This window comes from Rhipicephalus sanguineus, chromosome 1, assembly GCF_013339695.2.
Source record: "Rhipicephalus sanguineus isolate Rsan-2018 chromosome 1, BIME_Rsan_1.4, whole genome shotgun sequence".
Classification (NCBI taxonomy): domain Eukaryota; kingdom Metazoa; phylum Arthropoda; class Arachnida; order Ixodida; family Ixodidae; genus Rhipicephalus; species Rhipicephalus sanguineus.
The window spans coordinates 30,062,241-30,089,930 of NC_051176.1; the positions used below are offsets into that span (position 1 = coordinate 30,062,241).

The window sequence follows — 27,690 nt, forward strand, 5'->3', positions numbered from 1 at the left end:
GGCAGCCGCATTATAACCGGTCTTTCATCTCGGGGGACTGCACAATAAGCGGTATGCGTATAAATGGAGTTCTATGGGAGGGTAAACGGGAGTCACAAAAAAACGCATTATAGCCGGTACTGCACTATAAGCGGTTACGTTATAAGTGGTCTGAGCTGTATACGCCTCAGTGACATGCTGTTACCTTGACAATGTCATTATACGTTGAGCTGCTTAAGAAAGTCTGCAAGGTTTTCTTCGAGGTCCGGATATTTTCCCGTTTTAGGCCCATAGTAACTTTTCCTGATCGACATGCAGCTAAAGATATCCCATCTAAGATATCCCATTGCTCTACTCATGGTCACAAGTCTCGCGCACACGAAAAAGACACGACGCAGCTTTATTCAGTGTGCAAAATAGCCTTCCTTCGTCGTGCAGTGCCATAATGAAAATGGCTCATCACAACTTGCACTTCACTGGGAACAGATACAACGCGCACAGGTCCTATGCAAACCAGCGCGAACTAACCACAAAATGTGCTCGGTCGCCATTGTGTGATGGCAATTCGAATGCACAGGCAATATTGTTCCCGTTGTCACTTTCATTTTTTTTCCCCAATCCCTTTGCGTTCGCACCTCTTACCACGGCAGGGCCCCAAGCTCTTGTGTTCTTGTTCTTTGTACTCCAGCTGGGAAACCGAAGAACGGGGAAGGGGGGGGATACAAAAGGACGCAATGGCTTGGGGGTCCCAGTTGTAAATCCCCCAACTCTTTTTGTTGCTTTCTTTGCTGATAAAGCCGGCACCTCCCACACCCACAGGCTGGGGGTGAGGGGGATAACAGTTTGATCCGCTGACCTTTTTTTTTTTTCGTTTATCTCGCGCCCTCCGCGTAGCAATTCGCTTAGATTTGCTTTGAGTCTTTGCTCCAGGAAATGCTTTTTTTTTCTTTTTTGCTTTTTCTCGGTCGCCTGAACGCCCCACCAGGGTTACAATGTTCGTTTCGCAGAATCGCCAGTGATGTCGGTCACCGCGAAATTTCCGTCTTAACAGTAATAATAATATATGTTGTTTAATGGCGCAAGGGCCATTGATGGCCAAAGAGCGCCAGGACATGATAGGGAAAGTGAACAATGGTTATGTTAAGTGGCTGTATAGGAGCCTAAAATTCCTCGCGCTAAAGGCGGATAAAACATAAGTAATAAAATCATGAAAGTGACGTGAAACATGTGCACAGAGAATGGATAACAAGAGGTCGTGATGATAAATAATGAGGGTACGTTGCGAGCACGAACACCTCCTCAAGGCCTTTGAGGCCAAAGGCAGGGAGGCCAGTGTTTTTCTTTAAAACAACTACCGCAGCAGCGGCCTCTGTGGAGAAGCCGTGCTGTGGTTGCCAGGGTAAATAACATTAAAACTATGTATATCTTTGAAATAGCGAAAGAGCGAGTCTTGTTTAAAAATAGGCTCCCTGCCTAAGAACATTGAAGGGTGAAGTGGGAGATGTTGGCGGTATGATGGGAAATGTTTTTCTCTAATATCTTCAAGATGCGTGCATTGAAGCAGGATGTGCAGGACAGTAAGTGGCGCGCCGCATTTTTCACAGATGGGTGGGTCACCACCGGACAGAAGGTGTGCGTGTGTACTGTGTGTATGTCCTATTCTAATTCTGCAAAGTGTGACTTCTGTGTGACGTGACTTTGATACCGGTGACCAAATGCCAAGACGCGGCTTGATGACGTGTAGCTTATTTTGCTTGTGCCTATACCATGTACTCTGCCAAAAGGCCCTGAGCTTTCTTTTGAGTAAGGGTTTTAGATCTATAACAGGGACGGCTACTGATGTATTAGGACTGTTTTCGTGGGCGGATGCAGCTAGCTGGTCCGCCAACACGTTACCTTGGATCTCGCGGTGCCCTGGCACCCAGCACACTACGACACGCTGTTTGAGAGCGTAGACCGTGCATAGGAGTGTGTAGAGGGAGATGAGGACTGGGTTTTTGTGTTTTTTGAGAGTTTTGAGGGCTGTTACCACGCTTAGGGAATCGGTGTATATAACTGCCTTTTGTACTTTTAATTGTTTAATGTGTTTAACGGCCGCAAGTATCGCGTAAGCTTCTGCCGTGAAGATACTTGAATCAGGATGCAGAATACCGGAATCCGAAAAGGATGGACCAACGGCTGCATAAGACACAGAAGTATTGGACTTTGAGGCGTCTGTAAAAAATTCTGGACAAGTGTATTTGTGTTGTAGTTCGAGGAAGTATGCACGGATATGTGTAATAGGCGCGTGTTTTGTAACTTCCACGAAAGATATATCGCAGTCAATACGCTGCCACTGCCACGGCGGGAGTTGTGCAGCGGGAGCCATTAGACAGTGTTCAAGAAGTGGCACACCCGTTTCCTGAGCTAGGCCCCTCACACGAAGTGAATAGGGCTGTCTCACTGAAGGACGATTGTCAAAAAGTGCAGAGCTAGACAAATCATTGACAGTAGAGTGCGAGGGGTGTTCGTTGTTTGCGTGCGCCTTTAGAAAATATGTGAACGATATGTAGGATCTCTGCAGGTGGAGCGACCACTCATTGGATTCAACGTAGAGGCTCTCTACGGGGCTCGTTCGAAAAGCGCCCGTAGAGAGACGGATGCCCAAATGGTGGATAGGGTCAAGGATCTTCAAGGCGCTCTGAGTTGCAGACTGATAAACAACGGCCCCGTAGTCTAGGCGCGTTCGAATGAGGCTTTTATACAGGTTCATTAGGCATTTCCTGTCACTGCCCCATGAAGTGCGCGACAACACTTTTAGGATATTCATAGTCTTCATGCACTTATTTTTTATGTATTTGATGTGTGCTATAAAGGTGAGTTTAGAGTCCAGAATGACGCCTAGAAACTTATGCTCCACCTCTACATTTAACCGCTGGCCATGCAGGTCAATTTCGGGATTTGGGTGGAGGCCTCTCTTCCTAGAAAAGAGAACACAGGTGCTCTTTTGTGGATTTAAGCGGAACCCATTATCATCTGCCCATTGGGACACCTTGTTCAGGCCGAGCTGGACCTGCCGCTCACAAATGGCAAGACTGCAAGATTTAAAAGCTATTTGGATGTCGTCAACATACGTGCAATAAAACATAGTTCGTGGGATACAAAGATGCAAAGAGTTCATTTTATGATGAAAAGTGTACAGCTGAGCACACCACCCTGTGGAACGCCGGTTTCCTGCACGAACGATCGTGACAAAGCATTTCCAACCCGAACACGGAATGTGCGGTTTGAGAGATAGCTTTCAATTATATTTAACATCCGGCCACGTATGCCTAAGTGTGACAGGTCTCTCAGTATGCCAAACCGCCACGTCGTATCATAGGCCTTCTCCATATCAAGGAACACAGAGAGGAAGAATTGTCTGTGGACAAAAGCCTCGCGGATTTGTGACTCAATACGTACGAGGTGGTCAGTGGTGGATCGACCTTCTCGGAAGCCGCACTGATATGGATCAAGCAGCTTGTTTGATTCTAAGAAATGTGTTAGGCGACAGTTAATCATCTTCTCAAATACTTTACAAAGGCAGCTTGTTAATGCTATGGGCCTGTAGCTGGAAACACTAGATGGATCCTTTCCCTGTTTCAGAACAGGGATTACAATGGCCTCTTTCCAGGCAGAGGGAATCTCGCCGGAAGTCCATACAGCGTTATAAAGGCAGAGGAGAGTTTTCTGTGTTTCGTAGGGTAAGTGTTTAAGCATTTGGTATATAACACGATCAGATCCTGGGGCAGATTCATTGCAGCAGTTAAGCGCTGCTTGCAGTTCAGCTAAGTTGAATGGTTCGTTGAAGGATTCGTTTTTTGCACATTTTCTTTCTAACTTTTGCCTTTCTATAGTTGTTTTGTGTCGTTTGAACGTGTCGGAGTAGTGCGTAGAGCTGGACACACGTTCAAAATGTTCACCAAGAGAGTCTGCTTGGTCTTCCAGACTGTTGCCATCTGTGTTTACTAAAGGAAGTGAATGTGTCTGTTTGCCTCTCACCCTATTTACCCTGTTCCACGTCTTAGCCTCGTCTGTGTATGAGTTAATACCTGATAAATACTTCTGCCAGCTCTCTCTTCTTGCTTGTCGGCGTGTTCGCCTGCCTTGGGACTTGATCTGTTTAAAATTGATAAGACTCTCAGCAGTAGGGGAGTCGCGGAGTATCCCCCACGCTTTGTTTTGCTTTCTTCGAGCGTTCCGGCAATCGTCGTTCCACCATGGGACACGACGTTTGGAGACAATGCCACTTGATTGAGGAATGGATTTTGAAGCGGCGTCAATAATAAAAGCGGTAAAAAACTGAACAGCAGCACCAATTTCTAAGGACGACATCTCAGCCCAGGAGACACGGGTAAGAGTTCCAAATTTCTCCCAATCTGCTGCATCAGCTTTCCACTGGGGAGCCTGTGGTGGAGATTCGTTTTCTTTTGGCGTGCTTAAGAGTATGGGAAAATGGTCGCTACCGTAGGGATTTTTAATGACGTCCCAGTTAAAATCAAGTAAAAGGGTGGGTGAAACAATACTAAGATCGATAGATGAGTAACTCCTGTTTGCAAGGCTAAAAAATGTAGGCTCCTTCTTATTGAGCAGGCATGCACCAGCGGAGAACAGAAACTGCTCAATGAGACGGCCTCGCGCATCGCTGCGAGAGTCCCCCCACAAGCTACTGTGTGCATTGAAATCGCCAAGGACGAGGTATGGTTCTGGCAATTCATCAATAAAGGCCTGAAATTCGTGTTTGTGTAACTGGTAGTGTGGGGGTATGTAAAGTGAGCAAATAGTTATGAGCTTGTTGAAAAGAACAGCGCGAACGGCCACTGCCTCCAGGGGTGTTTGCAACTGCAATACCCGACATGCTACATTTCTATCTAATATTATAGCAACGCCGCCAGAGGATGTGAGAGCATCCTGGCGATCTTTGCGGAAGATGATGTACTGTCTGAGAAAGTCAGTATGTATTGGTTTCAAGTGTGTTTCCTGTACACACAGCACTTTTGGTTTGTGTTTGTGGAGAAGTTCTTGAACATCGTCGAGGTTCCTGAGAAGGCCCCTCACGTTCCATTGGATTATTTGCGTGTTCATGATGAAACTAAGGTAGTGCTGTGTGTACGAAACGGGAGTTGTGGTTGTTTAGGTGGGGAGTTGGAACTCAAGTAACAGGGCCGTCCTCTGGCCCCGTTATCGGCTTCTTAGTTTTCTTAGCACGCTCCAGGGAGCTGCGCCGATCTTTCGGCACCAGGGGTGCCGAAGTAGTGTCCATTGCCTGCTGGGAGGCACTGGATGCCCGCACGTGCGAGCTCGTGGCTCGAGTTTCGGGCCTCGCCTGACGAGACGAGGCCTTGAGACCCGATGACCCTGGAGTCGACGGGCTCTCTTTGCGAGTCGGCGGAGTAGATTGAACTACTGCCGCCTTGGGGGCAGGCGCCACAGCCGACGGTTCGCTCTGCGTGGACCGAGGGAGTGGCGGAGGCCGATGCGACGTTGCCCCCCGGCGCGCCGCATCAGTCTTAACAGAAGAGTAGTTAGGCAGTTCATCTTAAGCGGATTTTTTTTGCAATGAGTCTGTGGGAAACCAAACAAACAGTCCAGTGTTGTTCGGCATAAGCGAGAATTCGTCTTAACCGAGTTCATCTTAACGGGAGTTCACTGTAAGTGTACTCTGCCTAAATGAATAAGTCCAAACAGGACGAGGATTCAGGGGAAGGTGGAGGTTTTAAAGGGCCCCTGCAACACTTTTCGAAGTAGCCATGGAATGGCTTCACTAAAGGACCTTATTGCCTCACGAATCAACCGACGAAAAATTTTTTAGAATCCGTCGAGTACAAGCCTAGTTACAACAAAGATTTGCCACATGCTGTAATTGGTTTCTCTCTTCTCTCGTCCCAACGAAAGTGCTGGAAGGTAAGCAGGCAGGGATGGCACGGGGGAAGAAGGTACGTCACGCACGCCTCGTGACCTTGAGCTTTTTTTTTTCAAATGTGCAATCACGCGCGCACAGGCAAGTGGCGGCCTCTTACGACGGCCGCAGTAACTACTGAGCGTGCCGTGTTCAAATAGGCCAATGGCGTAGAACTTGAGTCAATGACACAGTGATTTTGAGTAAATAGCATCACTTGTCGAGAGAAGAGGAAGTTATGTTTAGCAGACTGAGAATTTACTGTGATTCCCAGGCCGCGTGCTGCGCTTGTTTGGCGCAGTGTTTGGCTCGCACATTCTCGGGAGCCTTGACTACCGATCGGCAGTGTTTTCTGACCATGCTTAAAAAGTGTTGCAGGGCTCCTTTAGGTGATGAAAAAATTTTTCATTGTGGAATGTCACTGGAAATGAGTGAATGAACTACTTGTACAAGTGAATGCCCTCAAGTGTGCACACCTTATAGTAGCGTGTAGGCTCGGCAGTGCAGGCAGTGCCGCCTTCTTCAGGCAGTGAAGCACAACGGGATGATGATGAACCCACTGGCCCAAGAGTGGCCAGCAACAGAACCTGTAACAGTGCATTAAAGTTTAGCATCAAGACTCGGGGCCACTTCAGCAACATTCCTTCAAAGCAAAAATAAAAAGAGGGCATTAAGCAGGTCCTGGAGAAGTGTAAATCCGTGTCATGCAAAGCTTTAATAGAATAGTTAAAATGCTATGTAACTAAATTCAATGAGTGCAATTGTGTATGCTTTCCATCATGTGCCCTTTTTTTGTTTATGTGGCCCATAGGCCATGCTATGTTTTTCTTATTCATGATGCCATTCACTAGCTATGACAAAATGTAGGCACCAAACCTGGCAGTTGCACACAAATGCACAAATACTAGGGGTGTACGAATATTCGAACTTTCGAATATTTTTTTAATAGAGTTTGCTATTTGATTCGCACCAGAATTTGACTATTCGAGGTATTCTACTGCCGGAAGAAAAATACAGCCAAACATCCGATTTTTCGGACCCTCTAGGGACCACGAAATCATCTGAAAAATCGGGCAGTTCGAAAAAATGAATTCATGCTTTTTACAGCGAAAGCTGTTATGAGATCATTTCAACGGCCGTTTTTGGCGCCGTAGTTGTCCGCCGCCGGTGTCCGTAACCACTATCGCTCGAAATAAGAAAAAAAAAACGAAATAAGAAAAAAATTTCAGGATGGAACGGGGTTCGAACCTGGGCCCTCTGAGCCATGCCGGTGCTTGAAACTGCCTTGCAAAAAGACGCTGTACAGGCTTCATGTCCGGAAGGAACCACATTAACATATGTAATTTAGTGTAGTAGAAGAGTGAAATAACCACGCATCACAGAACGCGAATTCTGTAACCAGGCGTCACACAATGCGAATTGCGCAACGAGTGAGCTGTTGGATGCTTCCAACCCATTAGAAAGGGCTCTGCAATAATTCTTCATCGTCATCAGGCACAACACCGACAAAGTGCGCATAATGCCTTACATGTTTTTAGCGGGTACTACGGCTCTCCGTTGAATGACGAAAAATGGCATGGTGGCTGCTTCCCTACTTACAGAAATTATGATGACTTATAGCGTAGTGGGTTCCTCGCAAGTGCACTAGCATTGGTTGCCAACGAAGCCCATAAGCCCATCATCCATTTCCTCAGGGTCTCAATAAAGTTCTTCCCCCCTCTCTCATTCTCTCTTTCTCACGTCAACGTAAGTTATATTGCATGGTAGGAAAGTGAAATAGCGACCGGGTGTCACACAATGCGAATTACGTAACTGATGAGTTGTTTAAAAGCTTCCAACCCATTACAAAGGGCTGAGCCACAATTCTTCATCGTCAACAGTCGTAACGTAAACAAAGTGCACACAATGCCTTACAGATGTGTAGCTGGAACCTCGCTTCTGCGCAGAATGACGAATAATGGCGTTGTAGGTGCTTCTAAACTTCACAAATATTGCGATTTATGGCGTAGTGGGTACCTTGCTAGTGTACTTGTATTAGTAGCCCCAAGAGAGTTTACAACGAGCTCCAGGAATGGCGCTCTTCCAGCTTTCGCTGTGACTGTGCTGCGCTTTCCGCGCAGGCCTGGCGTTTTTTACTCCACTCAAGCGATTAAATCACCAAAGCCACATCCGAAATAGCTTTAAGGCCTCCCAGTAAACTTCTCAGGTATTTTGGTGTGCGACCAGGCTCTCATGAATACATTCGGTACCTGCCACGAACCCTGCTTAACTATGTGCCAAGTGCCACTGGCAAATTTGCGTCACGTGATGAGCGCCGCTGACACCAGCAAAGCAAAGAATAGTTTACGGCTCTCTCGCATGGCGCCTTTGGAACTGATGACACGGAACACAAAGACTGTGGGACGACTGGTCCAGCTTTCCCCGGTGCGCGTGCACACGTAAACGATGCACACACGCATCATCGAATCTCCACCGATGCTCAACATTTGCTGCGGCGTGAAGCCGATGGTTCCTAGTTGTGTGCAGCACATCACCAATTAAGCAGACACCGTCACTGCCACCCCGGGGCGCTTGCTGTACCATACGCACGGGTATGTCATGGCGATGTTCTTGATGGCCACTCCGTTCCTGACCGCACACGGGCGCGGCGATGGCAAGCTGCTTTTGTTTGTGAAGACAACGCGTCAGTGCAGAGCACTTAGCGGTCTCGCACAAAGAGGCAGCATGAACGGTGGCGCGGCACGTTCGTGTTATACGCATACCACTGCGCTAAGTCACATGCTCTACTGAGCAGTTAGCTGAAGATGCTTATAAGGGCTGAGCACATTTGCCGCCTGTCGCCATCACGCCTCTGTGCATTTCCGGTGCTTATCCGTAAAGACATCGCTGCACTGCGCCGTGACAGTGGAACCTTCAGATTTTCGATATGCTTCACCCCGTCACACTCTGGCATTGCGGCAAAGCTGCCTTTCGGACTCTGCTACAGCCACAAACAGCTTGACTCACAAAAGCGCTGGTTCGAACCTACAAGATAAGACACAGCAGAGGTGGGGGCTTTAATGCCGTTTCGGACCTGAAATTTGGGCACCAAGTCCGAAAAATCGAATGCCGAAGAGTTTAAGCGTCCGAAGTTTCAGATGTTCTTATACATTGACGTCTATGGGGCAGATTAGGAACTCCGGACTCTAAGAGCGTGGTCTTGTCCACCACATCAAGGAGGAGGAGATTAAGGAAATAGCGCCTTTTCCTTTCGCATGTAGTGTCATCGACAGTACATTGGTTTTACCAAATCATGTAAATAAATACAATTCGGCCTTTGCATTGCCTCAGGCAACTAGGGAACACCACCCCTCCAGCGCTTCACCAAAATGAATGCTTTCACGTTGCTATCTCATAAGATCCTGCAACATTTTTTCTGTAATTTCGCTCCGCAAAGATTTTAAAATATTCCAGAACTATACGAAAAATATTCTATTTGCACTCAACATTAATAATCGAATTCACTTCGCACTCAAAATTTTGTTATTCGCACAGTTCTAACAAATACCCTTTCGATATATTGAATGGGGGATTGAAAGGTGTGGGCATGTCTACCCTAATGTCTCAAGGTTGTTAAAATTAGTGAGCAAATGATGCAAAATTTGTAAGGAGTGTAGGGGTAAGTTTATAAATCACAACATACACTAATTAAAGTGTCAGAAGTTAATTTTTTGGTGCACCTTAATTTTTTGCTTTTGGTTTTCGAGTCACCTATGACTGCTGCTTCTTCAGCTTCCTAATCTACCACACAGAACATATAATTTGATACTTACGCTAATACAACGGATGCTATGCCATGCTTATTTACTGTATACGCCTGCCACAGAGGTCTGCAGAAGGATGTTCCGTATTGGACTGATCAAAGATTTTTGAATTAGTAAACACAATGTTCACTTATGCACACACCAGAAAAATAGAAAATAATGGGTCCATTATGAAAGTAATGCGCATGATTTTATTGTGACGCTACTATACTGGCAGCGCAGTAAAACTGGTTGCGAAATGTGGCGGGGGCCTGCCTTTCCAACGCAGCAGGTCAACAGTTTACTCCGAGCGGTACGAGCCAAAAGACATGCCACCGCGTGAAACTTTTTTTTTCAACTTTGTAACACGGCGCAATGGAGCGTTCGCTTGAACAGCGATACGCTATTAAGTTTTGCGTGAAGCTTGGAAATAATGCAACTGAAACATTATCGCTATCAACTTTTGCGTAAAGCTTGGAAACAATGCAACCGAAACATTCCAGATGCTGCAAGAGACCTTCAAGGACGACTGCAGTTCAACGTCAAAACCTGGGAGGTGGCCAAAGGCGTTCAAGGAGGGCCTCGGGAAGAGGTTGCCGACAAACCTCGTCCCGGACGTCCAACAACGACCAGAACCGACAAAAACGTGGATCGTGTGCACGAAGCTTTGCATTTCAACCATCGATTGAGCATCCAGCACATTGCCGACACCTAACACATGTCCACATTTGCAGCGCCCGGAGGTGCTCAAGAGATTGAGACGCCGGGTCAAGCTCCAGCCACACGTCCTTCATCGTTACCAACTTGTGGGCTTGACTCCTACAGTCCCGACTTGGCTCCACACGACTTCTTTTATTTCCCCGACTGAAGAGAGAGCTGAAAGGAAAGAAATAGGAGACCGTGGAAGACATCCAAAAGCATGTCACAACGTTCCTGAGCGACATTCCTGTCAAGGACTTTCAGGATGCCTTCCAGATGTGGCAGACACATCTCTGCAAGTGTATCGATGCAGGGGGAAGAGTATTTTGAAGAACTTTAACCATTTATACAGGTACGATCAATAAATCTATTTTTCCCAGAAAATGCGCATTACCTTTATAATGGACCCCGTATGATAGCAGCAATGATGTGCCCCAAAACACACAAAGTGCTGTATAGACCAGAGCATGTTAAATTCACAGCACGCCACAATATTGACAGTGCACTTCGCGCCTTCTATCAAAAGCAGCTCAAAGTAGACTGCCACACCAGGAGATGCGATGCAGGCAAAAAAGTAGAGCTGTGTGAATAACAATATTTTTGGGTGTGAAGCAAATTCGAATACTGAAGTTTGAGTGCAAATCGAATAGAATATATAACTCATTGTTGGGCTCGTTGGTTCATTGCATCCAGGAAATATATCCAGCCAAAAACATATGAACACAGGAAACGGTGAAGGAGACAGGAAAGCGGCAGTCCAGTTGGTTTCCTGTCTCCTTCACCGTTTCCTGTGTTCGTCTGCTTTTGACTGGATATATTTCCTCGATTGAATCGAATATATTTCGAATATTTTCAAAAAAGAGGCCGAATTGTGTTTATTTACGTGATTTGGTACAACCAAAGTGGTGTCGACAACACTTTACACGTGAAAGGAAAGACGCTATTTCCTCAATCTCTCCTCTTAAAATTCTCTGGAGGCCTAACTGATGTGGCAGACAAGGGCCCGCTCCCTTCGAGTTGGGAGTACTTCACTCTCTTACTCCGCGGCTGCGAGTGGATTCTGCGGCAGTTGTTGGCACTGGCATCAGTTCCAGTGGGAGAGGTCACGTGTTTCCCACACACAGCTTTTGCAGACGCCAGACGAGCACACGTTTTCACAAACCTGGCCAAACAGAAAAACGTTCCTTTTGCACGGGTAACCCGTAGACCTGATGGCAGAGCACTGTCTGTTGCGTGAAAAACGAAACTGTGCTGCTAGCTGTGGCGCAGTGACGCGGGTGACGTATCGTGCAGCATTTCCATGAGCGTGGATAACTTGATATTTCGCCGTTTTTGGGTTACACTGATGAATTTTGTTTACAGGCTGATTTCGCAGCACCACGACATTACTCAGAAAGCACGTTTCACAAAAGGAGTCGATCGAGTACAAAACCGAAACCGTAACGGCATTAGCAACCACCAACCAACAGGGGCAGATGGAACAAGTTCATTTCGTGGCTCGACTAGGGCCTCTATGCACGAAATTTGTTCCCAGTGAAGTGGCAATGGTGGCATGCCCCTTTCATTATGAAAGCTCATATCAAAGTAAAAATATTTCGCACCTGAAAAACAGATGCGTTGTGTATATTTTGCCTGCCCGAAACCTGTGTACGTGAGTGTTGCAAATAAAGGAAGGAAATTTTCAGCTGCACGTCGACCGGGAAAAGTTTCTATGGGCCAAAAACGGGAAAATATCCAAACCTCGGTAACAAGCTTGCAGGTGTTCTCAAGCAGCTTCGTGCAGACCGAGCTTGTCAAGGTAACGGCCCTTGAAAAGGGGCGCGATCGAGGCGCATCCAGAAGTGACCTTAAAGCCAGCAAAAGTGGATCACTGAAGGACTGGCAGCAGAACAAATGTCACTTTCTGTGAAGGTGCATTGTGCTTGCCTTTTCTTCTGATTGTCAACATAGCAGTATGCCGCAGTTTTAAAAGAACTTGTGGCACTACGCGCATATGCATTTTTATTTAGAACTCTCGAAAACTGGGTGCGAGTTACATACGATTTAGTGGAGTATAGGTGGATACTTCAGCTTCAGCATAAAAGTGCACTTAGCACTTTTATGCTGCACATGTTCTAGTCTGGGTGCAATGATCAAGCTGTCTAAAATAGTGTCAGGGTGTGGTGAAAGCCGTTAACCTTTCCGATAGGTTGAAGTTTGCGAGGAGAATTGGGTTTACGTGCATCATTCAGAAGCGGTATGATCTGATATTAAGGGGGCACACTGCACTTGAAAACTTTCTTTTGAATTTTTATCCAATTAGGCTAAACTCACTGAATTTATGTACCTATATTTCTGTGCCGATTTCAAGTATGCAATTATTTTTCAATTACAATACAGTAGAACCCCGCTGTTACGTTCCTCACTGCTGCGTTTTCCCGGCTGTTACGTCGTTTTCCGCCGGTCCCGGCATAGCTTCAATAGGATACAATGTATTGGGAACCCCGCTGTTACGTCGTAACTGTCGGACCGTTCCCGTATGATACGTCGCGAAGTGCGCTCGGAGCCGACCGAGTGACTACCAAAGAGAGCGGCTATGGTGCATTTACACGCAGCTTGGCCTCGTTTGACCGTAATATTAGCCGCATGAGAGGCGCAAGTAACAATCTTTCAACTGATGCAAACAAAAGCATGGCCTTCGAGATTCAAATTGCAAAGATGGCGTCTATGACGTCACTGCTAGCGAAAGCAAGGCCTTCGAGATTGGCGTTTACTATTGACAAAAGCATAGCCTCTGAGACTTGCATTGCACAAACATGGCGTGTATGACGTAATTGCTTGCGAAAGCAAGGCCTTCGAGATTGGCATTCACTTCTGCCATCGCGTTGGCGTAGACTCATCATCATCGTTATTTGTCGGAGAACGGGAGGAGCTCGAGCTGGTTGGAGCTCGCACGGTCGTGCGTGCGGTTCGCGGTCGGACTCGCCGCGCTGGTCGTGATTGCGTGTACTTAGTTCTTTCATGCCTACAGCTGTTGGTGTTAAAAAAATCACATACGTTGATTACATTTCTGTGGATGAGGCCGTCCTAAGCTCCGCGTTTCTATCCATCGACTAGATCGCGGCTGAGCGCGCCAATTTTCGTGCTGCTCGTAAGAATTGAAATAAAATTCTGTACCACTAAATATTTTGCCGTTTTTCCTGTTTTTCGGCTCTTACGTTTCCCGTCTCTTACGTTTATTTCCTACGGTCCCTTCAAAAACGTATCAGCGGGGTTCTACTGTATATATAATTTTTTAAATATCATCCATTCCATGTGCCATTTTGGGAGCTATAGTTTGCCTAGACTAAGAGAGTTGCAAAGTAAATAAAGCACACCAGAATGACCTGGAACAAGAGCTGAGTGCAAGAAAACACAAACGGATATTCTAAAGCTATTGGAACAAAAGTTATGGTATGTTGAAGATTCGTAACAGAAATCTCCACTTGTCCTAGACTCGCTCGCAAATGTTCAACTTACCATATCTTCTGTTCAAATGGGTTATCCATTCTTGTTTTCTTGCATTCAGCACTCGTTCCAGGTCATTCTGGTGTGCTTATTTACTTTGTAACTCTCTCAGTTTAGGCAAACTCTTGCTCCCGAGAAGCACACAAAATGTTTGATTATAGGAAAACTTAACTATACTAGAAAAATAATTGCATATTTGAAATCTGCACAAAAATACACATAAACTCTGCAAGTTTCATCTCAATTGATAAAGAATACAAAAAATTTCAGGACCCATTATACTTATTTTCGAGAAATTCTAATATGTCGAATAGTAAAATTCCGGTGCGAATCGAATCAAATAGCGAACACTATCAGAAAAATATTCAGAAGTTCGAATATTTGAACACCCCTAGCAAAAATTGAAAAGCAGGAAATTGATATATCCGTCATTTAAGCCAGCTCATATAGTGTGCTTCGCATTTTTTCTAGCCAGAGATTTTCACCGCTTCAAATCAATCAAACGTGAGGACACTGCGCAAATTCATAATGACCTTACCGAGTCCTGTACAGACAGCAAAAGCATATACATGATGTATGTAACTATGTGCAATTACAAGTGCTCAAAATGAAAGCCACAAAATCCCCTTTTTTTTTGCAACAAGGGTCCTGCCCAAAGGCCGCACTCCCTTTGGGCAGGGCCCTTCTTTCGGCGTATTGGGTGAGGTAGTCGGTAGCTACGACGATCCGCTTGTTTCCGACAGTCGACGTCAGGAACGGCCCCAGTAAGTCCATACCTATTTGCTGGAACGGTCGGCGAGGTGGTTCAATGGGCTGCAGATGCTGGTGGCCGCATTAATTCGGGAATAATCTCAAATGTTCGCGTTTGCACACTCAAGCCTATAAGAAGATTCTAAGATAATCTGGAAGGTTCCCAGACATTAGGGTGCGGCTTGCGCAAGGCGGTGGCTAGGCGTGCAACTGACTAGTTAGATAAAAATGACAGGGGAATAGGGAATATTCCCTTGTCAAGGGAAGATAAAGGGAACATTCTGTTCACGCCAGACATAATTCTTTACGCCGATGACAGGAATGTATTTTTTTCGGGAGAGAATCTACATATTCTTCAATTGCAGGCATGTAAATGGCTCAATAATTTGTCTGAGTGGCTTACTGTAAATAAACTAGAACTAAATACAAAAAAAAACTAAATATATAAAAAATATATAATTTTTCGTTCCAGAAATAAGTATCAGGAATGACATACATTTGAAATTCCGTGGTGAGATCATCGAGCATGTAAGAATACATAAATTTCTCGGTGTTCTTTTCGAAGAAAATCTCAGCTGGTCTCATGTCGATAACCTCACAAGACGCATGTCACGGTCAATAGGTATTATAAGTAGAGCAAAGGAACTTTTGCCACGGTGGTTAAAACTCCAGCTATAATACGCACTAATTGATTCCCATTTCAGGCACGTAGCCAGGACTTTTTTTCGGGGGGGGGGCCCAAGGCTTAATTTGTTCGAAAGAGTCTTTCCATGGCAATGAGACATCCCCTCTTTCTATCGATCGCCAAAGAAGGGAGGCCACTACCTACACTCGCTCGCCACCTCTTGGCTACGCATCTCAACTTCTACTCGAAAGGATTCGTGCTGGGGCCGGGAAGGAAGAGAGGCAACGAGCTTTCCTTGTTTACAAACAAATTATTTAATAGTAGTAATAAATGACATACGCACGTGCCCTCCTCACACGACACACACTACACAAAATCATAACAAAGAAATACAACACTCGCGACGTAAAATGCAGAAAACAGGAGGAGGATATCAATGATAATAAAATAACGCGATCAGCACAAGAGTAGTTAAACCACGCAATGTCCCAATACGCTGCTTCCCGCTTCGCAAAGTTCGTGAAAATAGAAAGGGGTGTGGCTCATCTCACGAGTGAGTCCATGTCGCAGGCCTAGGGGTAGGGGCTCGTTGTTCGGGTCGGTTCAGGTCGGGGCTTAAAGTTGTCCTCCGGGTCACTGTCCAATTCATCCGGGGGCTCTCCTAGGTTGTCGCGGCGGACTTCTTCGTGCTCCAAACCTAGGTATTCTTTTTTTTTTTCGGGACTTCGAGCGACCGAACTTTGGCGGCTCGAGAGGAGATCCCTCCCGAGCCGCCAAAATCAACGTCCAGCTATCTCGCGACTCTCTTGGTCTCCTCTCTCCTCTTTTCCTCCACTTGACCATGGTCCCACGGCCGCTTTTCATAGGCCCTGACTCCGCCCCTCCGTGACGCCCAACCAATTGTCACTATTAACGCAACATTGTCGATCACCACATTTACGATCATTGTCGATCAACTTGTATCAGTCCGACGACCGCCCTCATAGCACACAGCCACGCAAAACCCTCTCCTGAGGCAAAGCAGAGCAAGAAAATGCAGAAGCACAAAACTCGGAGAGGGCAACTGGCAAACTTTCCGTAGATGCGGGAGCGTCCAGGAATTTCAATGCTCAAACAAAGCGCGCCGTCTCTTATGTCCAAAACGCAGTGTTCTGAGCGCTGTGCAGAAAAGCCTCTGGCCGTCCCCATCGCTCCCGTTTCCCCGGTGCCTGACGACCAGATGTCAAGGTCGTGTCTTCAGTACGGTTCCCTGTAGTTGCCGCTTCTCCCCGAGTGCCGCAAGCGGTCATTCACGGAAGACGCTATAATGAGCCCCGGGAGCAGTGGAGGAAGCGGCCCCGCTGACGGGATGGCTTGCCCCGCGCGGCACAGGGGCTATAGCAAAGTCGCATGAACGCAATCAACAATAGGTGCTCTGCTTTGCCCATGCCATAAAACTGAGGGGCGCGCACGGTGCCTCACCTCCACAGTGAGCGCTGCCCAAGGACGCTGCCACCCGATCCTGGTGTTTGCGCGGTGGGCCCCGCGAGGACCATTGACAGAAGCTTTCAAGAACCCCACTGCGGAATGCAGTCTTCGTCGCCTCCTGCGGGACGGGGAAGGGGTCTTCTTTTCTTCGAGCAACAATTAAGAGAATGGGTGTAAGCACTTTACGAGGCCCGGGGTCCAGTCGGCATAAGTTGCGTGACAGCAAAAAAAAAAAGTTGCCCAAGAATACAGAAGGCTGGACGAATTTCAAGGGGGGGGGGGTATTCTTCAGACTGCGAAGTTTCGACATCGAGGCTCCGTCCAGCTTGCGGCATGTTATCTAGATTTCATGCTTCCATATTGCTAGCGAACACGCACAAACGACGACAGAGAAAGAGAAGGGACAACGTCCTGTCGTCCTTTGTGCGTGTTCGCTAGCAATATGGAAGCATACAATCAATACCAACTAGCCCAGCTTAAGGGGGGACATGGGTTCCGAAATTTTTTTAAAATTTATTTGTCGATTGAGATGAAACTTGCTCAGTTTATGCATATTTGTGTGCAGATTTCAAATATGCAATTACTTTTCTAGTATATGATGTAGTTTTTAAAATATCAGACATTTCATATGCTTTTTGGGAGCCCCAGTTTGCCTAAACTGAGAGAGTTACAAAGTAATTAAAGGGACTGTCTACCGCTCGGAAAAATTTTTTTGATTGTGGTGAAAATGAGAAGATCGTTTTCGTGAAAATGAGAAGCACGTTTTCGTCCCATAAAAATAGAATTATAATTTTAATCTGATGTTGAAAACCGTGAAAGAATGACCGCTAGCGTCACCCAACAGCAAAGTGGTCGCAATTCCCGCAATCTATAGGTGTGACAGACTATCCACGCAGGTGGACTTATTTTGCTTAAAAACGAACATGTAGAACTTGAAAGTGTATTTTCCGCTCTTGAAACAGCTTTCGATTTCGTCAAAAAGTAATTTTTGCTGTATTTTTTTATCTCATGCGCCCAAAAAGACGCCTGGCGGCGCTGCCGCCGCCGCCGCTTTCGAGTTCGTCTGCTTCAACACCCTGCGCTGGTTGTACCGTTACGCTGCACTGTCGTTAGGATGTCTCGCGCGTGCTGCGCTGTGAAGGCATGCATTTATAATCGCTACATCAGTATAGGAGTTTCGTTACATCGTTTGCCTGCAAGACCGTTACAGAAATGTCTGTGGGAAGATTATGGCAGCAGTGCTAAAATAAACGCATAGACTGCAAATATAGCAAAACGAGTGTTCTGTAATCATATAATAAGGCTTCATTTAACCGATGGTGCGCTTAGAACGACTGTTACATTCATTGCATTAGTTTTCAGAGAAAAAAAAAGAAATCCGACAGAAATGACTTGTGCTTTCGGTTTTAAGTTTTACCGGCACTACAATCGTCATCGCGTCCACCAACCAGTGTTGTGGGGCGTATTCACACCAATGGAAGAAGACCAAACGCAGATCGAAAAATTGTTTTAAAATTTTCTACTCACTTTCCAGAGAAACCGCTACAAGGTTGGACACTTCAGACGGCATGCTTTCGAATGCGGTACAAAACAAAAGCGATGAAGGACGGTAGACAGTCCCTTTATTAAGCACATCAGAATGACCTAGAAGGAGTACAGAGTGCAAGAAAACAAGAATGGATGTTCTAAACCCATTTGAACAAAAGTTATGGCACGATGAACATTCCAAATTAGTCTACTCCAAGCTGGGATTTCAGCCACCAATAGGTATTCAACATGCCACAACTTTTGTTCAAATGGGCTCAGAACATCTATTCTTGTGTCTTGCACTCTGTACTCATTCTAGGTCATTCTGGTGTGCTTAATTACTTTGCATTTCTCTCAGTTTAGGCAAACTATGGCTCTCAAAATGGCACCTGGAATTCAAAAACTACATATTGTACTAGGAAAAAAATTGCCTATTTGAAATCAGCACACAAATATACATAAACTCAGCGAGTTTCATTTAAATTAGTAAAGAATTGTAAAAAAAGTTCTCAGGCGCAGTGTCCCCCCTTAATTATCTTCGAGTTATCTTTAGATTTCGTCGCGCCGCCGTCGTCCGCGGAGGATCTTCGGTGTTTCGTCGTACAGCAACTGCACCTCCATCGGTTGCTGCCCTTAGCATTCCGGATACGGGCTAGGTGACCGGCCCCCAGTGGGCCAGTATATGGTCGGCATTGGGGAGAGACGTAACAGCCTGGCGACGGTGATGGGGAAGGTCCTCGGGGTGGTCCATTGCACTCCTGCGAGGTAGTCGGCGATGTTGCGTGGTCGTTCACCTCGCTCTGGACACGGCGCGTTGACAGCGAAACCACGTAGACCCATCTATCGGTACTGGCAGCGGCGGTAGGTGTGGCTGGCTTCCCCGCAGTGGTAGCAGAGCGGGCGGTGGTCAGGGGCGCGCCAAACATCAGTCTTCCTAGGGGCGTAGCGCTGGCCAACAGGCGGATTTAAAGGTGTCGGTGGCGGCGGCAGCAGTGGCTGGCAATGGTACTGCAGCGGTGTGGCATCTTGGCGTGGGCATTGGGGAGGAGCATGACGGCGGGCTGCAGCAGCATAGCTCACAGCTTGCGGCTGCGGCTCTGCTAGCTGAGGAGTGCCCAGTGATTGCTGGATCTCCTGGCGCACGACGTCAGCGATCGAATCCACCTGAGGTTGCGATGAAGGTAGAATTTTTCACAGCTCCTCTTGCACGATTGCTCTCATTATCTCACGCAGGTCGGCGGTTCCTAGCGCTTGAACGTCAGCGTAGCTTGTGGCCAAGAAGATGTGGTTGTATTTACCGTTTGCATCTCGAGGGTTTTCTTGATTGTCGAAGCCTCAGAAGCAAATTCAGCGACAGTCTTCGGTGGGTTCATTATCAATCCGGCGAAGAGTTCTTGTTTTACACCCCGCATGAGGAACCTGATTTTCTTCTCTTCGGGCATACCGTATAAACGCGTGTAAGGGCCGCACCCGTGTAAGGGCCGCACCCCGTTTTTTTGAAGTGCATATTCTAAAAAAAAAAAAAAATCCGCGTAAGGGCCGCACCCACACTTTCCTCAACCAATACGTATTCAAAATGCGCGCGCGCGTAAGCTTCTAGGCGTAGTCGATAGATGGCGCAAGGAAACGCAACCATCATCGTCACCAGAGTATAAATATATATTTTTGGATTTTATTCGTGTTAAGATGTTCGTGAAGTGGGCTAAAAATTGTAACTTTTTTATTAGTATTCATAGACCCGCCAACTAAAGGTTAAAGCAGGATTTTATCTTTAGCTTCTCACATCTCTACACAAACGCGCTATCGGCGCTATCCATATCGGCATTAGCATCATCAACTTTGGCACTGTAGGCATGGCGTTCGCGTTGTTCGGTTTGTGCAGTTCAGCTACGGTAGGGACCGTAGTTCAGCCAGCCATTTGCTGTAGTTTTCTGCACTGTTCGATGACCTTCGTGCTAGCTTGTTTTCTACACGGCGTTCACGTTTTGGCAAGATGGGCAAGTACCTGAATAGCTACACTGCTGGCTCTAAGTTGAAGGTGATCGAGTATGCTCTCGAGCATGGGAAACGTGCCGCCGGCAGAAAATTCGACGTTGACGAGAAGTGTGTTCTACGTTGGTGTGCTCAAAAAGAAGCCTTGCGAAACACCAACAGCACTAAGCGCGCTTTCCGAGGAGAGCAGTGCAAGTTTCCCGATTTGGAAGAAGACTTGCTCCGCTATGTGACTGAAGTGCGGAATGATGGTCTTGCACTCACAACGGACATGCTGCGTGTGAAGGGACTAGCCTTGGCGACTGTACTTGGATGGATCCTATCTGCGTGGAGCTCAGTGTCGACGGACATTGTGTCCCGAAGTTTTAAAGTCACCGGGATATCTAACAGCTTGGATGGCACGGAAGATGACTGCTTGTGGGGTGGCGGCGCTTCGCAGCACACCATCTCATCTCGGACTCCAAGTCTGAGGACTCGCCGAGTGACGACGATTGAGCACGTATGTCGCAAGAAATGTCGTATACTGCCATAAACGCTCTTCGTTCGCTAACTGGTGCGTTTTTACTTTAAAAAAAAATGTCGCATGTATGGGCCGCACCCTGAAAATTGGCCCTCATTTCTCGAAAAAAAAGTGCGGCCCTTACACGCGTTTATACGGTACTTGGGTCGGCGTGCCGAAACAGGCAATTCATCTAATGTTTTCATTGGGCAGCTACACATGGGTTTTCAGCATAGCTGCGGCCCGTTCCTTGATGACCACGCTGATGAACGTGCTTAGGAACGTTGTCTGAAGGAGATCCCAGGTTTGTAGTGCGGATTCTCGGTTCTCGAACCACGTCCTCGCGGCATCTTCTAGTTAGATGTGACGCAGTTTTTCCTCCGAGTCCCAGTTGCTGAAGGTGGCAACTCGGTCGTACGTCTCCAGCCAGCTTTCTGGGTCTTCAATCGATGATCCATGGAAAGTTGGCAGCTCCCTGGGTAGCCGGAGCAGAAGTGGTGCAGGCGGCACAGTGGCTGTCCTCATCGCTGTGGTCGAGGTCAGGGTCTTGGTTTGTCAGGTCTTTTCAGGTAGAGGCCCGTACTCTGGCGGTAGACCTTGTTACCTGCGGCTTGCTCGCTGCTATGCGTTGGCGTCTATGTCTTCTTTGCAACTTGGGCTGGGTTCACGGCTTAACGGGGGTGTCCGGAACATGAATGAACAGCACCTCCACCAGATGTCATGGGGTCACAACGTCAACGAAGGCAACAGTCGGCATTTTCAAGATGAAACTCTTTACAGTAGAACCCCGCTGATAAGTTTTTGAAGGGACCGAAGGAAATAAACGTAAGAGACGGGAAACGCAAGAGCTGAAAAACGGGAAAAACGACAAAATATTTAGTGGTACAGAATTTTATTTCAATGCTTACGCGTGAAAAAACCGTGCAACGTTGCCTCGTGCTTTTACTCATGTCCAAGCAGCATGAAAAGTTTTTCGAGCATCTGCAGTCTCACTTCCTTTTCATAAATCTTGTGCCACCACGGACGACACCTGACAAGAGATCACTTACAGCGATACCTTTGCGAGATTGTCGCCGGTTGCGTCGGCGTCTCCGAGCGATACTGTAGAACCATTGGCATAGTGTCGGACCACCGTGGCTTGTAGTAAACGGTCGAACGCCTTGCAAAAGTAGAACTACCGCCGAAAGTGGCTCCACAGACTCCACCTACTCGTAATTTTGTCACTGGTGCACACATTGGTGCACTCATCCACGGCCCAGTCGACGGATAGAAATGCGGAGCTGGGGCAGCGTCGTCCACACAAATGTAATCAACGTATGTGATTTTTTTTAGCACCAACAGCTGTAGGCGTGAAAGAACTAAGCACACGCAAGAACGACCAGAGGGACGAGTCCAACCGCGAACCGCACGCACGACCACGTGAACTCCAACCAGCTCGAACTCCTCCGACAAATAATACGGTACGACGCCATCGTGTCGCTCGCTCTTCGTTTCCAATGCCTCGCCCTAGTGCGAACCGACACACGACGACGCATCCAGTACCTGTTGTGACAATCCAAGGATGAGTGCTTCGACGAAGAAACACAAGATACTGACTCTTGAGGACCAAATGGCCATCTTGGATGCCGTTTCTAGAGGCCAAAAAAAGAAAGATGTCGCTGCCAAATTTGGCATCCCAGCTAGTTCTTTGTCAACGATTTTAAACGCAAAAGATGCGATTCGCAGCGCTGTGGAGCGTGGCACGGACAGCAAAAAGGAGTTGTCAACATACGCTGACATCGACAAAGCTGTGTTCACATGGTTTATGGACATGCAGGCACGGAACGTACCCATCAGCGGCGCTGTTTTGCAGCAAAAGGCAAGGGATTATGCTTGCATCCTGGGCTGCGATTACTTAAGAGGCAGTAACGAGTGGCTCGAAGGTATTAAACGCAGGTATGGTATCGTCAACAAAGTGATCAGTGGAGAGTCCTCTGCGGATAGAGATGGCGCTGACTCGTGGATCCAACACAAACTACTGGGTATTTCGGAGCGCTATGAAGCGTTGGATGTGTACAACGCTGACGAAACGGCGCTTTTCTACAAGTTGTTTCCGAATCGTGCCCTTACGCTTAAAGGGGACGTCTGCCACGGCGGTAAAATGAGCAAATATCATTTGACTGTTCTGCTGTGCACAAATTCAGATGGAAGCGACAAGCGAGTTCCGCTGGTCATCGGCAAAAGTGCCCGACCTAGGTGCTTCAAAGGAACCCACAGGATGCCCGTAAAATATGTGGCGAACATGAAAGCCTGGATGACGCGCGACATATTTAGTGAGTGGCTGACGGATTTCAACATGACGTCAAGAGACAAGGACGCAAGGTTTGTTCATAGACAATTGAACTGCACACCACGTTTAGCTCGAGCTCTCCAACATTGAACTGCAGTTTTTACCCGCGAACTGCACATCGCTCATTAAGCCCCTTGATAAAGGAATTATTAACAGTGGCAAGTGCTCATACCGTCAGCGACTACCGTATTTATTCGAATATAGGTCGACCTTTTTTTCCCAAAAATGGTGCCCATAATCAGCTATCGACCTATATTCGTGACCAAAGAATCTCGACCTATATTCGCGATCAAAGCGACCAAAAGCACCGCACCTATGGCGTTCAACTGCCGCGCCTGCTGTTCTTCAAGCAGTTCCTGCTACATACGCACATTATATACCATAAAGTCTGGTATAAAAACCGTACCCGTTCGCCTTTTCCGACTAAGTAACTAAGAAAAAAAAAAGTTATTTGTGCAATAGCTGCACACCGCCTTTTCAAAGCCCCCGCGAAATGCAGCCGCTCCGCCATGTTTGCGCTGGAACCCGTGATTTCCCTAGGTAGGCCGTGAAGTCCCTAGCCCCCTAGCCGTGCTGCCTGCCAACGCGCAGCCGCACTGGCACTGGCCTAAGGCCTCACCTGGCCTCACTCTTTGTTTGTTGTTTGATCTGACGTGACGGTTCACAGGTTCGCATTTGCAAATGCGCGGTTGCGACGGTGTCACGTCGGTAGAGCTACACAGCTGACTTCAAGCGTCAAGTGATACTTTTTGCCGAGAATTCCAGCAATTGTGCCGCTCAGCGTGAGTTCGACGTAAAAGTTGATTAGGGGTTGGCGGAAGCAGCGGGACCGACTGTTCGCGTGCAATGGATAGCGTCGTGCTTTTCGCGGCCCAGCAACTGGCAGGCATGACGCTCTTGAAAAAGAACTGAGGCTCCGGGCGTCAAGGAGGCCCTGCAGAAGGCCAACAGACCTGGTCGTCATACCGCTAGGTATGACGTCCCGGCTACATTAAGGACCGGGTGGCGAAGAGTTACAAAGAGTGGCTTGAAGGAGGATGCTGCAATGACACCGACGGGACGCCGCGAGAAGGGCTTCCCTCAATGAAGTTGCGACGTGGGTGAAGGACGCGCGGAAAGACTTGCCAGCGGAAATTATCATGACTGGCTTTAAAAAGTGCTGCATTTCCAACGCAATCGATGGCAGCGAAGTCGACGTCATTTGGGATGCCGAGGATGCCTGCGAAGAATCCGACAACCTTCCTTGCACATCTGACGAACATGACACTCCCGGCAGCGACTAGGGCGCTAAGTTAATTGTAAATAAAGGTGTGCTATGTTTCAATTTTCCTGTTTCTAAAAAAAAAAAAAAACATGGGTCGACCTATTTTCGAATATTTTTTTTTATTTCTCGTAGAGTGCTATAAGTAGGGGTCGACCTATATTCGTGCCCGACCTATTTTCGAACAAATACGGTAATCCAAAAACTGTTCCTGAACATTCGTCTGCAGCGAGATATGAAGGTAGACATTGTGCAAGCAATTGAGATGCTTGAAGCGTCCTGGCAAGAAACAAGTGCTGAAATTCTTGCAAACTGCTTCCGCAAGGCCCATATCTCAACAGAGGTTCAGGTGGTTCAGGCTGAGGAAATCGACACCGGAGAGGAGGAGCCTTCATGCCCGCCCGATCTCGCCGAAGCTTGGATTTCACTGTGCACGAATGGAGGAGCCCCGTACGATGTGCAGATTTGTAACTTTTTATATGCGGACAACTGCGCTGTCACAACTGAGGAGATGATGGATGAGGCTCTGGCAGAAACTGTCCGAGACCACAGTGACAACAACGGACCTTGGGAAGACGACTCGGCACGCGCTTTGCCCTTTGCGAAGGAGGTGCTGGACACCATCGACCTTTTGTGCTGCGCCGTGGGCTCGCTGATGTTGTATGAACGGTCAGTGCTGCCGTCCATCATGAACAAACAACAAAGCAAAATCACGCAGTTTGTTAGCGCAAAATAAATGTTGTGGGTGAGTTCTGCCATCTGTTACTTTTTCTCTTACTTAAGCGTTTCTAATTTTTATGCCGAACCTCCATATAACGAAATCCTCTTTATAACGAAGTTTTTCGGGAATTTGTCATTGTTATACCCAGGATTAACTGTAAAACACAGAAAGGAGCATGTGCAGCAGTATTCATGTGGTCATACTACACCAGGCCACACATATTGAAGGCCAACGCGAATGGAAATTGCCCTTCCTCAATCTACTGGGCCCAGTGGTCACTGATCGTGAAAGTACGCAGCATGGTCACGAGGGTCATTTCCTTTAGTGGCGTGTCACCGTGAGCCACTGCCCACGGAGATGTGATAACGGCGCCCCTTTCTGTTGTGTATTTCTGCCCGTGGCGTGGTTAAACCCTTTGCTTCTTCTACCACCTTTAGGAGCGGGCATGGTACTGGTGCTGCTGCAGGCAATAAAGTGTAGCAGATTTTCTGAGAACAGTACTGTGTACTTGCTGTGCTGCGCTGGGCACTTTCGCTGCCCAAACACACATGTGCAGCGTGTGCTAGCTCACGCAAGGCAAAGGCAAACACAGCCCTGTGGCTCGCTATTTCCGAACCCACGCTAGTGGCCATACTCTGGTGAGATACGTGCACACTACAGCACTTAGATCTGCTTAGTAAATAGGTATTCTTGCTTTCACCCCCATCAAAACGCAAACGCCATGGCCAAGAATCGCACCTGTGTCCTGGAGCATAACAGCGCAACCCCTAAGCCACTTAGCTCCCACGGTGGTTTCGGAGACAACTGTAGGACTTGATTTTTAATAAAGGAACTGTTTCATGGCACCTTTCATCTGATCTTTTTTTGTCAGCTTGTCTGCATATCGCAAGGAACAAAATTATAAATAAGAAAAGGCTAGCATGTGCACTCACTTTGCGGCAGCGTCCCTGAAAGCCAGCACCGGCCCGAGTGTGAACGGCTCCAGTGGTCCGCTCAGTGCGTTTGGGCACTGCTCCAGTTGCCTCGGCTCTGGCAAGAGGCGATGGCAGATTATGGGATGCGTGACTGCTGCTGCGTGTGAAACAGACATCTCTGCAAACCTCTTCTAACACTTTAGTTGACGAATCATCATACAATGCACAACCATACACACTTCAAGTAAGGCTGCAAGTTAACTCGACAGCCACAAGCTGCAACAAGTAAAATTGATTACCAATGCCTCAGTCACTACCCTTACAAAAGGCCGTGTTTAGATTTGATGTACACGTTCCAACAAGCCTTCACAAGCGAACGAGATGTCTTAAAGAAGTCGTAAAAAAAAAGCTGTCACCTGTGTGGCTCATGTTCCTAATTTTGTCTGTACTTAGTTTATAAAAAGACCTAGAACTACTATAAAGCATGATTAACAAATGTTACAACTGAAGTACCATATTAGCATGACCAGTTAGTGTGTACAGTCCACGTTCGATTTTTCAGACTCCCTAGGGTCCTCGAAATCGTCCAAGAAGTCGGGTAGACCAAAAAAATGAATTCATGCCTTTTTATTCTGCTCAAGTGGTCAAATCACCACAGCCACGTTCGAAATAGCTTTAATGCGTCCCAGTACATTTATCGGGCATTTTGGTGCGCGCGTGCCCAGGCTCTCGTGAATACATTCAGTACCTGCCATCTCAGCAGGTATCGGCAGGTACCCCGCTTAACTATGTGGCAACCATCAATGGCAAATTTGTGCCTCGTGACAAGCGCCGCCGATACCAGCAAAGCGCGGAATAAATTACGGCTCTCTCGCATGGAGCATTTGGAAACGGTGATGTGGAACACGAAGGCTGTGGAGGAAGAGCAGACGACTCGTCCAGCTTTCCGCGATACGTGTGCTCACTTACACGATACGGTACTAATATAAGAAAACCTACGCTGACACGCAGCATTTGCTGCCGCATGAAGCCAATCATTCCTAGTTGCGTGCAGCACATCGCCAATAAGCTGAAGCCGTCACTGCCGAACGCTTGCTGTACCATACGCATGGGTTTGGCATGAAAGCGTTTGTTATGGCATACTCACTCCGTTCCTGACCACGCACAGGCGCGGCGATGGAGAGCTGCTTTCGTTTGTGAGGGCAACGCATCTGTGCGGCGCACTTAGTGGTATTGCAGAAAGAGGCAGCATGATAGGCGGCGTGGCGTGTTCGGGTTGTCGCCTATTAAAAGCATGGAAGCATGCTTACAACTGCGCTAGGTCACATGCGCTACCGAGCTGCTAGCTGAAGATGCTTATCATAAAGGGTTGGCGAGGATTAAGTTGTACTGGCGTGTTTGCCACCTGCCGCATTCCCGCCTCTGCTTATTTCCGCTGCTTATCCATAAAGACATCGCCCCACTGCACCATGACAGTGGTCCCTTCGGAAAGGCCGAACCACACGCAGCACTTTTGCCGGAGTTCATCTGGTGTTTTGTCCCCTGGCGTCACTCGGCATCGACGCTATCAGTGACGCCAGCAGAAATGTCCACGTCAGGCCGTTCCAGACATCGGCAGTGACGGCGCCGGAAGCAATTCGATGGACGTAGAACGAATCAGCACACAAGTGGCAGCGACTTCCGCCTACAAAAAAATTCGGCAGATCCCATGCGTTGTGGGAATCCGTTTCATGCGAAGCAGC

The 27,690-nt window shown here is 47.5% G+C and overlaps 1 protein-coding gene across 7 annotated transcripts in view; it reads right to left on the reverse strand.

Annotated features, from left to right (window-relative positions):
- LOC119390037 (AN1-type zinc finger protein 4) overlaps positions 1 to 27,690 on the reverse strand; it is a 160,680-nt gene that overhangs the window by 78,439 nt on the left and 54,551 nt on the right. For 6 of the 7 annotated variants that reach the window (XM_049413871.1, XM_049413865.1, XM_037657580.2 and 3 more), the window contains 2 exons: positions 25,967 to 26,105; positions 6,373 to 6,483 (listed from right to left, as the gene is read on the reverse strand). In XM_049413871.1, the coding sequence (XP_049269828.1) occupies positions 6,373 to 6,483; positions 25,967 to 26,105 (250 nt within the window). The remainder of the gene's footprint in view (positions 1 to 6,372; positions 6,484 to 25,966; positions 26,106 to 27,690) is intronic. The other variant, XM_049413861.1, reaches the window with a different exon arrangement.